This window comes from Monodon monoceros, unplaced genomic scaffold, assembly GCF_005190385.1.
Source record: "Monodon monoceros isolate NGI ecotype Baffin Bay Population unplaced genomic scaffold, NGI_Narwhal_1 Super_Scaffold_5, whole genome shotgun sequence".
Taxonomy (NCBI): Eukaryota; Metazoa; Chordata; class Mammalia; order Artiodactyla; family Monodontidae; genus Monodon; species Monodon monoceros.
The window spans coordinates 80,060,275-80,074,640 of record NW_021703782.1 but is presented as its reverse complement, the minus strand read 5'-3'; the positions used below and the strand labels follow the sequence as shown (position 1 = coordinate 80,074,640).

General features: G+C 49.3%; 1 protein-coding gene across 1 annotated transcript in view; it reads left to right on the top strand.

Annotated features, from left to right (window-relative positions):
- Window positions 1-14,366, top strand: part of GABBR2 (gamma-aminobutyric acid type B receptor subunit 2) — a 365,880-nt gene that overhangs the window by 279,520 nt on the left and 71,994 nt on the right. Inside the window, exons 10-11 of the mRNA XM_029201547.1 lie at window positions 2,004-2,154; window positions 5,039-5,171. Coding sequence (XP_029057380.1) covers window positions 2,004-2,154; window positions 5,039-5,171 — 284 coding nt within the window. The remainder of the gene's footprint in view (window positions 1-2,003; window positions 2,155-5,038; window positions 5,172-14,366) is intronic.

Genomic DNA, 14,366 nt, shown 5'->3' with positions numbered 1-14,366 from the left:
CCGTAAAATGGGAGTAATCTTCTCTACCCATGAGACTCTTAGATCAAGTGAGAAAATCTCTATTAAAGTGCTCAGCTCATGGTAAGCATTCAATAAATGTGCTTGCTACTGCCTTTTTTTTAAAAAAAAAAAAAAAAACATGGCTAGTGTGTAAGTTCCCTGAGGACAGGAACTGTGTCTTGCTTATCTTTGAATCACTGGTGCCCCACACCAGGCCTGACAGTTGGAAGGTGATTATCAATGATGATGCCCATCATTAATGAGGACGAATGAAGGAAGGATGGTGATGAATGGATGAAGAATGAATGAATGGATTGGGTGGGGAGCAAGAAACAGGGCTGCTGCTGTTACTAACACTTCTGATAAGCTGTTACCATTTGGCTTCCATAATGACTTAGCTAAGATGCACGGTGAGAAGGTGCCATTTTGGGGGAAGACAAGGTGGAAAAAGAGATGTTGATTTTCTGAAGTTGTTTCTACACAAACTAGTGGTTATAGTAGTCACATAACCTTTGATCCAAATCTAGCCCCCTTGCTTAGTGCCCAAAGAGGAGCTTATTTCCACCAAGAACTCATGGGCACTCACAGCTCTTGTGTTGGGGATCCAGAAGGTGCCTAATGCAGCCCAGGCTATGTGGGGGGAGGGGGGAGGAGGACAGGGAGTGGGAGGAAAAATTTCCAGGTGTTGAGCTTTTATTTCTGGAAGCAAGAGATGGTGTTACCTGTATCACCTTGAGTCTGCTTTTGCCCTGACTTGCGGCCCTTGAGGCCACTCTTATAAGTGTTACTTTGCATGTAAGTGCTTAATGCTTTACATTAACCAAGCCAGCAGGTTTCTAGCTGTTTTTGAACCTGACAGTTCCCTCTACTGCTTAGATGATTCAGACTCTTTTTATCCACTGATTGTTTCCAAACACATTTGAACTTGCTAGCAGAGTTTTTTAAACAGATGTGCAGGGGAGTTCTCAATCCCTGCCACCACATCTGCCCATCCTCTGCCTGTCTCCTGGGAATGGAGGCATAACCTAGGTTGGCACCCGTGGCACAGCTGTGGTGGGGTCATTGTGACCCCTGGTGGGTCTCCCAGGTTTGGCCACTCTTGAACATCTGACCGATTCCACACTGGAGGGAAAAGCTTCAAAGTGTCACAGTTCCACAGCAGAAACCTGACCTGAAATAGCAGCTGAGAAAAAAGGGATCTGCAAGAAACAAGAGGTGGGCAGGTGAGGAAAAGGGTGTCCCTGCATCTTTCCTCCCAAACCAGCCTGTACCTGGTAAATCAGGACAATTTTGCCACCATCCATAAAGATGAGTTTGCTCTGAGGCCCTCAGGTCTCCCCCAGGTGCCCTTGAAGAATGAGCAGAGACATCTCTACAGTCACACAGCGGGATGGAATCCCACAGTTTCTGTCCAGCCCTGGCACAGCAGGGAGGGGAAGGCATGCCAGTAGCTTCTGCCTCCCACAGTAAGTCTTATGAATATGGAAAACCAGAAAGAGCTTTTATAGCATAATGACCTTGAGGCAGAAAATCCGCAGCCAGAGCACATATATGTCTCCACACAATTGACAGGCAAGGTTTCCACCCTGTTGAGGGGTGGCCATTATCATGTGTTGGAGCAGAGTCCTTGAGAGCCCAAGCCAAGTTCCTCACCCCAAAGACAACCAATGGTACCTACTCACAGCACCCAGCCCTGCGCCTTCTAAGCCACTGGTACCTTTGGGGAATAAATGGCGATGGGTTTTCAACATGGTAATTAGACCAAATTCTAGTCTTCTAATGGTGATTAAATGCATCACAAATCCCTTATTGATTCTGTTTAGAGAAGGAAATAAGTCCTGGCTTAGGCTCCCTACTGGCCAACCGCTGGAGCCCGCTCACCCAGTGACGTGTCCTGCACAGTTTGTGCACAGGTGGCGGGTGTCAAGGGCATCCAGGCAAGGATGTTCTTGGGGACTGACTGTGCGCTGAGCTCAGCTGATGCCTTTTCCTTGATCTTCTAGGATCCGAACCACCAAAAGACAAGACCATCGTCCTGGAACAGCTTCGTAAGATCTCCCTACCTCTCTACAGCATCCTCTCCGCCCTTACCATCCTGGGAATGATCATGGCCAGTGCTTTTCTCTTCTTCAACATCAAGAATCGGAATCAGAAGTAAGTCACTCATGCCCTCCTTTTGGATAGTGCTTTCTGGGTAGACAAGCCTCATAGACAAAGTGTAGGAGCATCACATAACACGTTCTCCAGGGGCACAGAAGAAGTTACTAGGGCAGTTTTCCAAAGTGTGCCGCTTAGTCACTGGGATGTCATTAGATGTTTCATGTGAGTGTGTGTGTGCGCGAGCGCGCGCACACAGAGGCAGGAGCGCTGCTTGCACAGGAAGTCTGGCTTAAACAAAATTGAAGGGTCCAAGTCCACAGGTCTTCTTGGAATTTTGGCCATGCATGTGCACTGTGTGGTGGTCCAGGAGGAGAAATATAGAAGCAGAATTCCCCGAACGTCTTTGCCCCACCCACCAGCATCTTCAGGAAGCACTGCCAGAGGGAGATCACTGAGTTCAGTAAGGGCACTTCCCATCCATACAGCATATCACAGCCCAGGAAGTGCCTCCTTCATCATCTCGGTTGACCCTCGAATAACGACCACAATTGCACATGAGAGCGCTGGCTCGATGTCGGAGGGCTGGAGAGCCCCGTCCGAGGCCGCACTGCTGCGTGTAGCAGAGCCTATCCCCTGGGTTTCTGGCCTTGATCCCTTTTCCCCCACGCGTGCCCTTCCCTCTCCGGAGGAGACCAACTCGCTTTCCGAGTTATTCTGGCCAGCCATGGGTAGTACGGGCCACCGCCCCAGGCGGTGGTGTTTGCCGAGCACAGCCAGCTTCTTTGGTTTCCGTAGAAATCCCTGACCCCTGCTCCCTGCTTTGTTGTGGGAGTGGCTGAGCAGGGCTCAGAGGGCGGGCCTTCACGGGGGCGGGGGGAACAGCCTCGTTGCCCCCCAGAGGCGGCGCGGCTCTGCTGTCAGTGCCCAGAAGGCACACAGGGCGACCTCCTGGGCTGCAGGGACGAGCGCAATCCCAAGAGAAGAGGTTTTCCTTCTCTCCCTGCTTGCCAAGGAGGAACTTGGCGGCTCTAGAGCTTTTGTTGTCGTTGGGGGTTTGTTTTCTTTTTGGTTTTGGTAGCAGCTGCTTAGGTCAAACCTGTTTGCTGAAAAACCTGTTGTTTTATTTATCACCGATAGCACAAATATTGCCTCCAAAAAAAATTGAAGCAACTCTGATCTACTCCGTACAAGCCTTAAATGATGACCATGCATGTTAGAACTCGACACAAGGCGCTGGGCATGTGGTCAGCTCTTAATGTTAGATTCCCTTCCTGCAAGCTGCAGTAGTTTTTGTCATAACAGCAAGTTGTCCCTGTCGTTAAGACTATACTCCTTTAATTCCTAACTACCCCCTCTTGGCCTCCTGGGGGGGAATTACCATTACTCTTTCCAATAGGCTGGCTTCTGTGTGAATTTTTTTTTCCAATAAATTTATTTATTTATGTATTTATTTATTTTTGTCTGTGTTGGGTCTTCGTTGCTGTGCGCGGGCTTTCTCTAGTTGCAGTGAGCGGGGGCCGCTCCTTGCTGCAGTGCGTGGACTTCTCACTGCTGTGGCCTCCCTTTGTTGCGGAGCACAGGCTCCAAGCACGTGGGCCTCAGTAGCTGCAGACGCAGGCTCAGTAGTTGTGGCTCGCGGGCTTCAGAGCACAGGCTCAGCAGCTGTGGCGCACGGGACTAGTTGCTCCAAGGCACATGGGATATCCCCGGACCAGGGCTCGAACACTTGTCCCCTGCATTGGCGGGTGGATTCTTAACCACTGTGCCACCAGGGAAGTCCCTGTGTGAATTTTTTGACTGGCTTTTCAGATTTAAAAATCTACAAAGAGATAGGAAATAAATGTCACTGTGGTTTCAAATCCCCCTCTCTTCTATCTTCCTTAATGCTACTCATCCTTTAAGGTCTACCACATCCAGGAAGCCTGCCTCACTTCTGGCCTTTCCCCTCCTTGCTTCCTGTGGTAATAAGAATGAAGGGGCCTTAGCGGTTCATGGTTTACAAAAGGACCTTCAGGGACCCAGTCCCCTCTCAGCTTCACATGTGTCCTAGGCAGTGGTATATGTGCTTTTATAGGTGAGGAAACTCGGCTAATTGACTTGCCAAGGGTGCACCTCATGAGGTCACAGGGGTGCTTGCTGGACGCAGGGCTTTCAATTCAAAAGCCCATGAGGGGTCCACAATTTACAGCCGGCTTTTTATCACTCTACTACTTTGACACTGAATTTTTAAATGTGAAAGGATTAATAGAACTGCAGAATGCAAAAGAAAATGCTCAGGGAACAACTGACCATAATTACAATCTGCAAAAGAACACCTGGACCATGGGGGCACCTGAAAACCCAAGACATTCTGAACAGATTGTGCTGGGGGAGCCAGACACATCTGAGAGTAAATTCCAGCTGGCTGATGGTTTAACACAGCCTGGTGAAGACAGGGGGAGGATGGGGGTGGGGACTCCATTGTCCACCTCCATCACCTGGTACCGGGAGGTACCATGCGTGTGGCCCTCTTTGTGCTCAGGACAGTCCATCACTGTGGAAGGTTGCTGAACATAGATTAGAATTCTCTAGATTTGGCTGTCTTCCCAGCCCCAGCCAAAAAAAAAACTGTTGACTTAACATCTTTGTGTAAACTAAAAATTAATGGTTGAAGAAGCCGGCAATACAGGCTGTCCCCAGAGAAGTGATAGGTGAACTTGACTGAGAAGACAGGAAAATCAACAACTAGAAATCGATAACATCACGGTCCTATAGTGAGAGGGAAACAGCCCATCAGAGGAAGCACAGTCTTGGGGGAGGGGGCAGTGAAGGAAACCAGGGTTTCCATTCTTCTCTCCCTCTCTAGCCTTGGTGACAAGATACACATTCAGAAAATATTTGCTGCAGGAGTAGCTAAATTAACAGTTCTGCTAACTATAGTATCTCTTTCTTTTGTCAGGCTGATAAAGATGTCAAGTCCGTATATGAACAACCTTATCATCCTCGGAGGAATGCTTTCCTATGCATCCATCTTTCTCTTTGGCCTGGATGGGTCCTTTGTCTCTGAAAAGACCTTCGAAACCCTTTGCACCGTAAGTCATTCTGCACATTCCAGTGGTTTGTGATACAAGGTTTTCTTGGTGACCACAATCACCAAAAACACAGATACAAACCCAGAACTGCGTGAAAATACATGAACAGGCAGCAGACAACTTGTTCAGCCATTCAAGCAGTTCAACAGGGCAGCGTGGTATAGCTTTCAGACCAGAATGGACTTAAGTATTGCCTGTAAAATTAAGAGCCTGGATTTAACAGGCTGTTGCTAGAAGACAGGCCACTGAGAATGATTGAATAACCTAGAAAAGCAAGGGAGAAAAATGCCCACCCAGGCACTGTGCTTGGGGTCAGAGTCAGGGCTGTGTAAGAAGGAACAAGTCTGCCCACCAACCTTGACGGCCATCACAGAATATAAGGAGAGATGTTTGTATGGATGACTTTGAGTTGTACAGAAAAGATCGCTTTCCTTATTCTCTATTTAACAGCAGTGTTTCTCAACCCTTTTTTTGCTAATTGCCCCCATAAGGAGCCTTTTTAGGCTTTTTTTTTCTAATTATCCCTTCTTGAAATTTCAATACCAAAGATATACTGTATTTCTGTTTATGTACTGTATATATACCTATAGTTTCTATATAAAAGAGTAATAATTTCTCACATTCAAGAACCAGTGTTGTCCCCCTTGGGAACTATATCACCCCCATTGAGAATGCATATATTTAAGGAAGCCCAAAACAGTGTAATTTATTTACTATATTTTAGCAATGTTATTTTGAAAATTAATTAACATGTTTAAAAATGTTGTTGCCTAGTTATTGTTGTTATTAGTTGTTTTTCTTTTTAAGGAGTTTGTACGTTAGCAGTTAGCAATTGTGTAGAACTCAGTTGAAAGTATCATTGGCTTACTTTCTAGGATGGGGATGGCCAGTTGGGATTTATTTCTGGACTTTACTGTGATCTCTCAGAACTGGGTAGGACATGCAGTAATTCATCCAATTCCCCGCCTGGAGGACCAGAGCTAGAAGGGATGGTCAAAGGATCAGTGTTGACCAGATTAATCCAAAAGCAACTCTTTTGTTGTTGCTGTTTTCTATTAAGGTGTTAAGAGCAACGTAGGCCCTTTTTTGGAAAGCAGTCTCTTTTAGATTATATTTGCTGCTCTGTAGTCTCAGTGTCACCCACTACTGGACTATCATAAAGTAAAGGTTGGCAGTGAGGATTAGACAAGTGGAGGACCCCTTAAATGTGCTGCAGGTCACCACCCACACCTTGGACTTTCAGGACTGCATTGGGTCTGTCAACTTAAAAAACGTGCGCAACGTGAGAATCGTGAGTTAAGTTTTATTTGGGACAAAATGAGGACTATAGCCCGGGAGACAGCATCTCAGATAGCTCTGAGAAACTGCTCCAAAGAGGCAGCGGGGAAGGTCAGTATATATGTGATTTCGGTGAAGGGGGGGAGTACATGCAATCAAGCACAGATTTTTTGCAGGAGGTTACTGCTAGTCATGAGGAGCAGACGTCACCATGAAGGATTTTAGTGCTTTTCTAGATATGAGGAGATATAAGAATTGGAATCATAAAATTGGCTCCTAAAAATATCTAACTATCAGAAGACCTGTTCTGCCAGGTTTTCCCAGAGCACAGAGCGCCTCCTTCCTGCTCTCCACCCTGAACTCCTTCCAGGGAGTGTTGAAGGTCAGCAGGTGCAGCAGCGCACGATCTAATCCTTGTAGAGGTGGATGGCAAGTGCCAATCTGTAGTTGACAGATCCCCAGACTCTGGGACAGCCCGTGGACTGGAGGGAAGTCCCTGGAGCACGTGGTGACGCTCCCCTGATTCCTGCAGATGACATCGGACTGACTCTTGTTAATAGCCAGCTTCAGCATGAATTGTCAAGCAAATGAGATGTCCCCAGAACTTGTACTTTGTTTGAAAGGTTCCACTTGAGAAGTGCGTGGTCAAGTCCCCAATACCCCAGGGGGTCCCCGGGGTGCTCAGGCATCCTTCCCTCTCTGGGGTGGACCTGGAGGGCAGTCAGGCCCCACGTGCTCCAGAGCTCACCTGATTCAAGCTTCCTACTCAGAGTTTTTTATTCTGCCCCATTTCACTCTGCCCTTCTGGGGGTTAAGGAGGTGAAGTCGAGTCACAAGTCCCCCACGTGCCTGGCATCAGAGTGCTGGAGTCAGCTTCCGAAGAAGCTGACGCTCAAAAGTCCCTGTGGGTGTGGGTTAGCAGTTTGCGCCCTCAGAAGTGTGACCCTCTGGCACAAGGATGGTGACCGCAGCTTGTGTCTCGCTCGCTAGAGACGGCGTGAAGCGCTTGAGGCCCCCTTCAGCTCTGCATCAGCACGACTTCTGTGCCCTGTGGGGCCTTGTGGGCTCATGGGTGCCGTGCGTGTCTGTGGTCAGCTTTCCTGGGCAGTAGTGTGGCCCGAGGGAGGGGCTGCTCCCAAGGCACCCTGGAGAAGCTAAGCGAAAATGGTTCCAGGGGCCGGTTTGGTGACTTCTCATTTACACGGCGCTCTGATCTTTTGGTGGCTCCCCGAGAGCTGAGGGGCCCACCTTGATCTACTGGCCGAGAATCACGGGGGCAGAGCTCCACTTGGGTCCCTCCCAGCTCCTTGTCGCCGGCTCCTGCCACCTGGGAATGCATCCACTGGCCCGAGGTCCCGTCTTGGGTGCAGAGGCATGAGGCCCAGCCCTTGGAGAGTCTCTCCCTCCCAGAAGGGAACTCCTGCCATCTCACCATGCTCACGAGCCAAAGGCCGTCAGAGCACAGGTGCTTCCTGGAGTTTGCCCCGAATCCTACAGACACTGGGTGACGCAGGCTAGGGAGCCCAAACGAGGACATCCCCACACCCGGGTGTTTTCTCTTAATGAAGCCTGACATTCTGTTCTGGGAGTCGTGCTCATTTGCGTGAGGGGAAGGCTGTCCTGGGAAGCCTGGCAAGGCGGTATGAATAAATCATAAAGCGCTTTACAAATCAGCATTAGCTGGAACATGAGGGCTCTGAAGCTGTTAGGGCCTGGTTCTCCCCACCCTGAGGATTCATTTATTTGCAGTTGGGGCTGTTTCAGAGGCTCTGCAAGGGGAAGCCCACATTCGTGACTGTGGAGAAAAGGCATAGATTAACTAGTGTGGATTGAATTGGGTCAGCACAAATGTGTGCGTGGCTAAGGCCGGGGTCACTTATTTAATCATCCCCAATATTGATTGCTCAGGAAGGGGAACCAAAAGCTCTTAAATTTAGAGCCTAAGTGCACCCCAGTGGGTGCAATGTGGGTTGTCCACCTGCTATTCCAGAGGGGTTGTGGCTCCTTTGTTTCACTTGGCGCCTTGGATTGTGTACTTTCTGGGCCTAGGAGGCCCCCAGTGCGGTGAGCACAGGTCTTCAACAGCCTGGGCTTGACTCTCGCCCCCTACACATACTACCTCCGGACTGTGGAAGTGACTTAGCCTCTCTGGGCCTCAGTTTTGTCGTCTGTGAAATGAGCACAACAAATCCCTATGCGGGACTGTGGTGTGGGCTAAATGAGACAATTCAGAGGAGCCACCTGGAGTGTAAGGCAAGTAACGGGGGAGTGGGCAACTTTCTCCCTGCCACGGTATAATCTCCTGGTGTCCCACACTGTTTCTGTAGGAAATCTCACAGGACAAGGGACAAGGTGGATCACGAAGCCAGCTTCAGATGTGGAGCAAGAGAAGGCACAGTTCAGTCTGTTCTGCTGCCATATGAATGCCACTTTTTTCCCTTTTAGTTTTCAATATAGAAACTAAACACAGTGATAAACAGTAAACACCACCTCAGGAAGAAACCTGTGACGACCACGGGATTATGCCTCTCTAGGGGCTGTGCCTCTGCTCAGAAGGGCCGTTATAACTCGGACAGCGGGGTGGGTACATGTGTGAGCATGTGTACACACACACACACACACACACACAGAGCTAGGGAAGCAGTCACACTCAGTTCCCATCCCCCGCTCCCTCTGACCCTTTCTGGCATCTTCCCAGCCTAGTTGCAGCGAGTCTTGCAAACAGCTCGCAGCTACACCATGCTGTCTCCCTGGACACTGAGTGGGTAGCGTAATCACCATAGCAACATGGCCCCTGTGGGCACGAAGCTGCCTATGAGGACAGTGCTGGGCGTGGGCCAGAGCCCCCATGCCAGGGGGATGGGAGGGCCCTCACACTCGCTTATGCAGCTCAGGAATCCCAGCCCCTGGCAGCCCAGAGAGGGAGCGAGGTGGGTGGGGAAGAGAAAAGGTGCTCGCCTTCCTTGTGGAATCCTAGGCAGAAACCCCAGCAGGAGCGTGGAGGGGTAAGAAGGGACTCTGCAGTGAGGACGAGAAGACCCAGGTGGGCCTTTGATCCAGTGCAGGTCTCAACAGCTCCAGGGGCATTCAGGGCATTTCTGGGCGTGGAGGTGATCAGCAGTGCCATGTGAGCTCCCCAAGCCTGTGCCCTCATAAAATTCAGCATTCTCTGCTGTGATTTACCTTTTGGGCCAGCAGCCAGGTGAAGCCTTTCCTTCAAATCCCTATAACCACCTGACAAGGCAGGGTTCACTGTCCCCGCTTCACAGGAGAGAAAACCGAAACTCTGTCATACATGGCTAGGTGGCAGGACCAAAGTATAGAACTAGCTCTGTCGGACTACAAAGATGTCTGAGACATTTCATTCATTTTTTAAAGAAATATTTTGATTTTTTGTTAGCTGGTTTATACCAGGAAAAACAGGTCAACTAAATTCTTAGGAATGTGGGCAATATTTATCTCAACCAAAATTTTTGTCTGTTCAGATTTTTTTAAATTGGAATATAATTGGTATCCGCAGGGGATTGGTTCCAGGAAACCCCGCAGATACCAAAATCCGAGGATGTCCAAGTCCCTTATATAAAATGATGTAATATTTGCATAGGTTATAAGCAATCCTCCCATATACTTTAAATCATCTCTAGATTACTCATAATACCTAATACAATGCAAATGCTATGTAAATAGTTGTAAATCCAATGTAAATGCTATGTAAATAGTTGCTGGTGTGGCAAATTCAAGTTTTGGTTTTTGGAACTTTCTGGAATTTTTTTTTTTTTTTTGCGTTACGCGGGCCTCTCACTGTTATGGCCTCTCCCATTGCGGAGCACAGGCTCTGGATGTGCAGGTTTAGCGGCCATGGCTCACGGGCCCAGCCGCTCCGCGGCATGTGGGATCTTCCCAGACTGGGGCACGAACCCGTGTCCCCTGTATCGGCAGGTGGACTCTCAACCACTGCGCCACCAGGGAAGCCCAGCCCTGGAATTTTTTAAAAAATATTTTCAATTTGCTCCCTGTTGGTTGAATCCGTAGATGTGGAACCCACAGAAACGGAGACCTACTGTAATTCACATACCATAAAATTCACCCTGTTAAGGTGTATAATTCAGTCATTTTAGTATATTTATTCATTCATTTTTGATACATCCCCAAAGCATAGCATAGTGCCTGGCATATAAGAGAATTTCAGCCAGAATGCTTGCATTCAAATCCTTAGCTACACTACTTCCTGCTGTGTGACTTGAAGTTAGTTAACATCTCTGAGCTTTAGTTTACTCCTCTGTAAAATGGGCATACTCATAGGATTGTGAGGGTTAAATGAGATAGTGCATGTAAAGCACTTAGTGCCTGCCACATAACAAGATTCAGTAAATGCTAGCCATTATCATTATGAATGAATGAATGAATGAGTGAATGATGGGACTGTGTCTGAATAACTGTGTTCACCTCTGGACACAGCTAAGAGAGATACTAATAAAGCAGAGCAAACTTGGCATGAAGAAGAGGCTGGAAAACTGGGGTTGATGCTGGTTGATTGCGTGTAGGTATGTCCATGGCAGCTTCCAGCTTTACATGTCCTTGCTCTGCTAGATCTGGGTCGGGGACAGACTCAGGGCCTAAGTCAAAGCCAAGCTGCTGTACCTCAGCCACCTTGAGTGCTGAAAGGGGCCTCAGGGCAGGCTGCGAGGGAGGTAAGAATGACGCAGGTGGGATCTCTTGGACATGAGTCCCCAGTCGCTGGAATCTGATGTGAGAACTAGGAGAAGTCAGGTCAGCCCAGGGCTGCTCTGATGGAAGCACCGAGGAGCGTGGCTCAGCTTTATCTCCCAGCTGCCTCTACTTGCTGAGATTCCTGACTCCTTTATTTTTTTACCTTTTATTAGAGTACATATACACATACACATTTCATAAGCGTATAGCTCAATGAATTTTCATAAACTGGATTCAGCTGTGAATCCAGATCAAGAAACAGGCCATTGCCAGCATCCCAGAAGCCCTTCCTACCCGCTTCCAGTTACTATCTGCACCCGCCTCCCAAGAGTAACCACCGCCCTAACTTCTGCCCACACAGACAGTGCTGCTCAAAGGGCATGTGAATCACCTGGAGACCTTGGTGAATGCAGATTTCGGCTCAGCAGGCCTGGGGTGGCCGGAGGTGCCGCAGCTCTAACAAGCTCCGAGGTGATGCTGATGCTGCATCCACAGACCACACTTAGAGTATGAGGCCAAGATTAGAACCCATGCTTATTTTTGAGTTTGTCTCCTGGAGACTGGTGATACAAGGAAATGGAAGCACCAGAAACCCCGTCCCGTGAGAATCAGCAAGGCCTGTTTGGGCCAGTTAGGAAAGGCGATCCTAGCCCTCCACCCTGGAATCTCAGGAAGCGGGGCCATCCCATCACAGGATGGAGTGCTGGGTTCTGGATCCTGAAGCGTGCTCTCAGCCATCCACCCTGCTCACAAGAGGTGTATGAATGAGCTCCGGATAGGCAGCAGCTGGGAAGGGATGGAATAGTGGGGGTCCGGATACTGGATTTGGAAGCACGACGTCCTCTTCCAGCCCTCTTCCAGCCCTCCCAGAGATGCTAGGATCTTATAACTCTGACTCAAAAGGCAAAGCCTACCTGGGAACACCCAACTGGCCTCCCAGTAAGTTCAAGAGTGGTAGGAATTAGTGATGTTTTCAAGTAAAAGGCCATAAATGTCTGTGATATTTTTTTGCTTGGTGATTTTTTTTTTTTTTTTTTGAGACAGTTGAGAGAGAATCTGATGTAAAACTGTGGTTTGGGGGCTATTTCAGCATGTGATCCCATGTTGTTGTGGCTGGCCATATGGTAAAGTGCTTTGTGATTTCAGAAGGTAGCAGGAAAGCTGGGCCAGGGGATGCCCACAGGGTTTGATGGTTACCTTTCCTGGCAGATTTAGATCAACTTAGGGATGTGGCTGAAGGAGCTGGTGTTGGCAAGGCCTGTTTGGGCCAGTTAGGGTCCTGGACAGGCCACAGCCTGCCCACCCCCATCTCCTTTGTTCTTAGCCATCCAGGGTCTTCAGTTGTGAAGGGCTCCCTAGACCTCTGGCTTGCAGAGGAGGGGGCTGAGGAGGGTGCCAGGGGTGCCCCAGACCCTCCAGCAAATGTACAGATGATGTCCCCCCATCCCACACACCCTCATGTGGATTACTGCAAGCCCCAGCCCTTGTCTTATAATTCATTCATGTGGTAACATTTCCCAGGTACCTACTGTGTATGAGGGTCTGCAGGCACAGAGCTGGACACAGATCACTGCCCTCGGGGAGTTAGCGTAGATGGGAAGATGGGAAGATGTAGTTAAACAAATAACTCCCATTCGGTGTGTTCTATGCTCTGATGGAGACAGGCCTAGGGGCGGGGGTGGAGGGACCAATCAGGGAAGGCTTAGAATAGGCGACCCCTCAGAAGGAGCTGCAGTTATTAATGGAAGTCCTGAAAGATGCCTCCTATTTGCTCACAAAGTTCCTAGCAGCTGCAGCCTCAGTGGCACATCCATCTCTCCTTCTGATTCCAGTGCTGGAGTGGCTGGAAGAAGGACCTCAGTCCTTGTCTTCTTTGAAGAAAGAATTCAGCAAAGAGACCAAGATTGTGAAATAGAGACAGTGTTTATTAGAAGCAAAGTACATGTGGAAGAGCAGACAGGCGAACTTGGAGTGTGTTGTACACAATAGGGGCAGCTTAGGTTGCTTATATGCGGGCAGTTTTCCAGTTGTCTCTGGCCAGTCATCTCGCTTGTGCCCATATTTGATCTGACACTGGGTCCTTCCTGGTGTGTCCACACATCTCTCAGCCAAGATGGATTCCAGCACAAAGGTTTCTCGGAGGTTGGCAGGACATATTACGGGGCGGCACTTCCTCCCTCCTTTCGTGCCTCCCCTACACTGAGGACCCCTTCTGTGCATGGGCCAGACTGGGAAATCCTATTGACCACAAGAATGAAGACGTTGTGGTCACTTTGCCTTTCACCTAATCCAGGCCCAATGCTCCAGCTGGTCTCTTATCTTGAAGTATCAGCAGGAGACCAGTTGCAGCTGCTCAGCCTGGGGCCTATACACCTCCTCCCTCACTTCCTCTCCTGCCTCCACACCCACTCATCCACACCTTCAGTCCACGGAGCCGCATGGAGGTGCACGTCAGCCCCCTCCCCAGCACACACCCACACCCCCTGCTACCACTGCCCATCTTGAGAATGCTGTGCTTCCAGAAAGCTCCCTAACCTCCAGTCACTGAGGTACCTGCGAGGGTTGTGTGGGGAAGGGGAAGAAGGGCCTCCTCCCTGTTTCGTTGCCTGAGCCAAGGCCACCAAGTACGGTTATGTATTTTGTGCACTGCACAAGGGTGTTGGCGTCAGGGGTGGGCGGGAACTGAATATAGCCTGCGATCTGCTCTGAGTCGAGTTCTTCAGCTGATAGGGTCTTAAGGAGGTGGGGGCCTTTCAGAAAGGGCCTTGAGGGGGTGCCTGTTGGAAACTCCTTCTCCTACAGAGGGTGGCTTCCTCTGATTTGCCCCAGGTCTCCTAAGATGCCCCACTGGCCCTAACTTGGGTCCCAAAGTACCCTTGTTTGTGCCCAGAATCTCCTGTGGGCCCTTGAATTGTTCCCCCAGAAAGTTTTTGCTGTACTCTAAACTCTAGAAGGCATTTTCTATGCAGATCTTACTTAAAGGACCCTGGGTAAGACAGAGGCTTCTGGAGCTGTTTCTAGAGCATGCTCTTCAGAGGCATATTGCTTTGGGAAACACTCCGAATCTCTTCACCACCTCTCCCTCCAGAAAGACAGGCAGGCCCTGGAGATCCCAGGCTGAAGTCTCACCTTTCAGCTCCAGACGGTAACGCCTCAGGGTAACGGAGGTCTGGGGCTTGCTTTTAGATAGTCTGGGTCTCCCTTGCC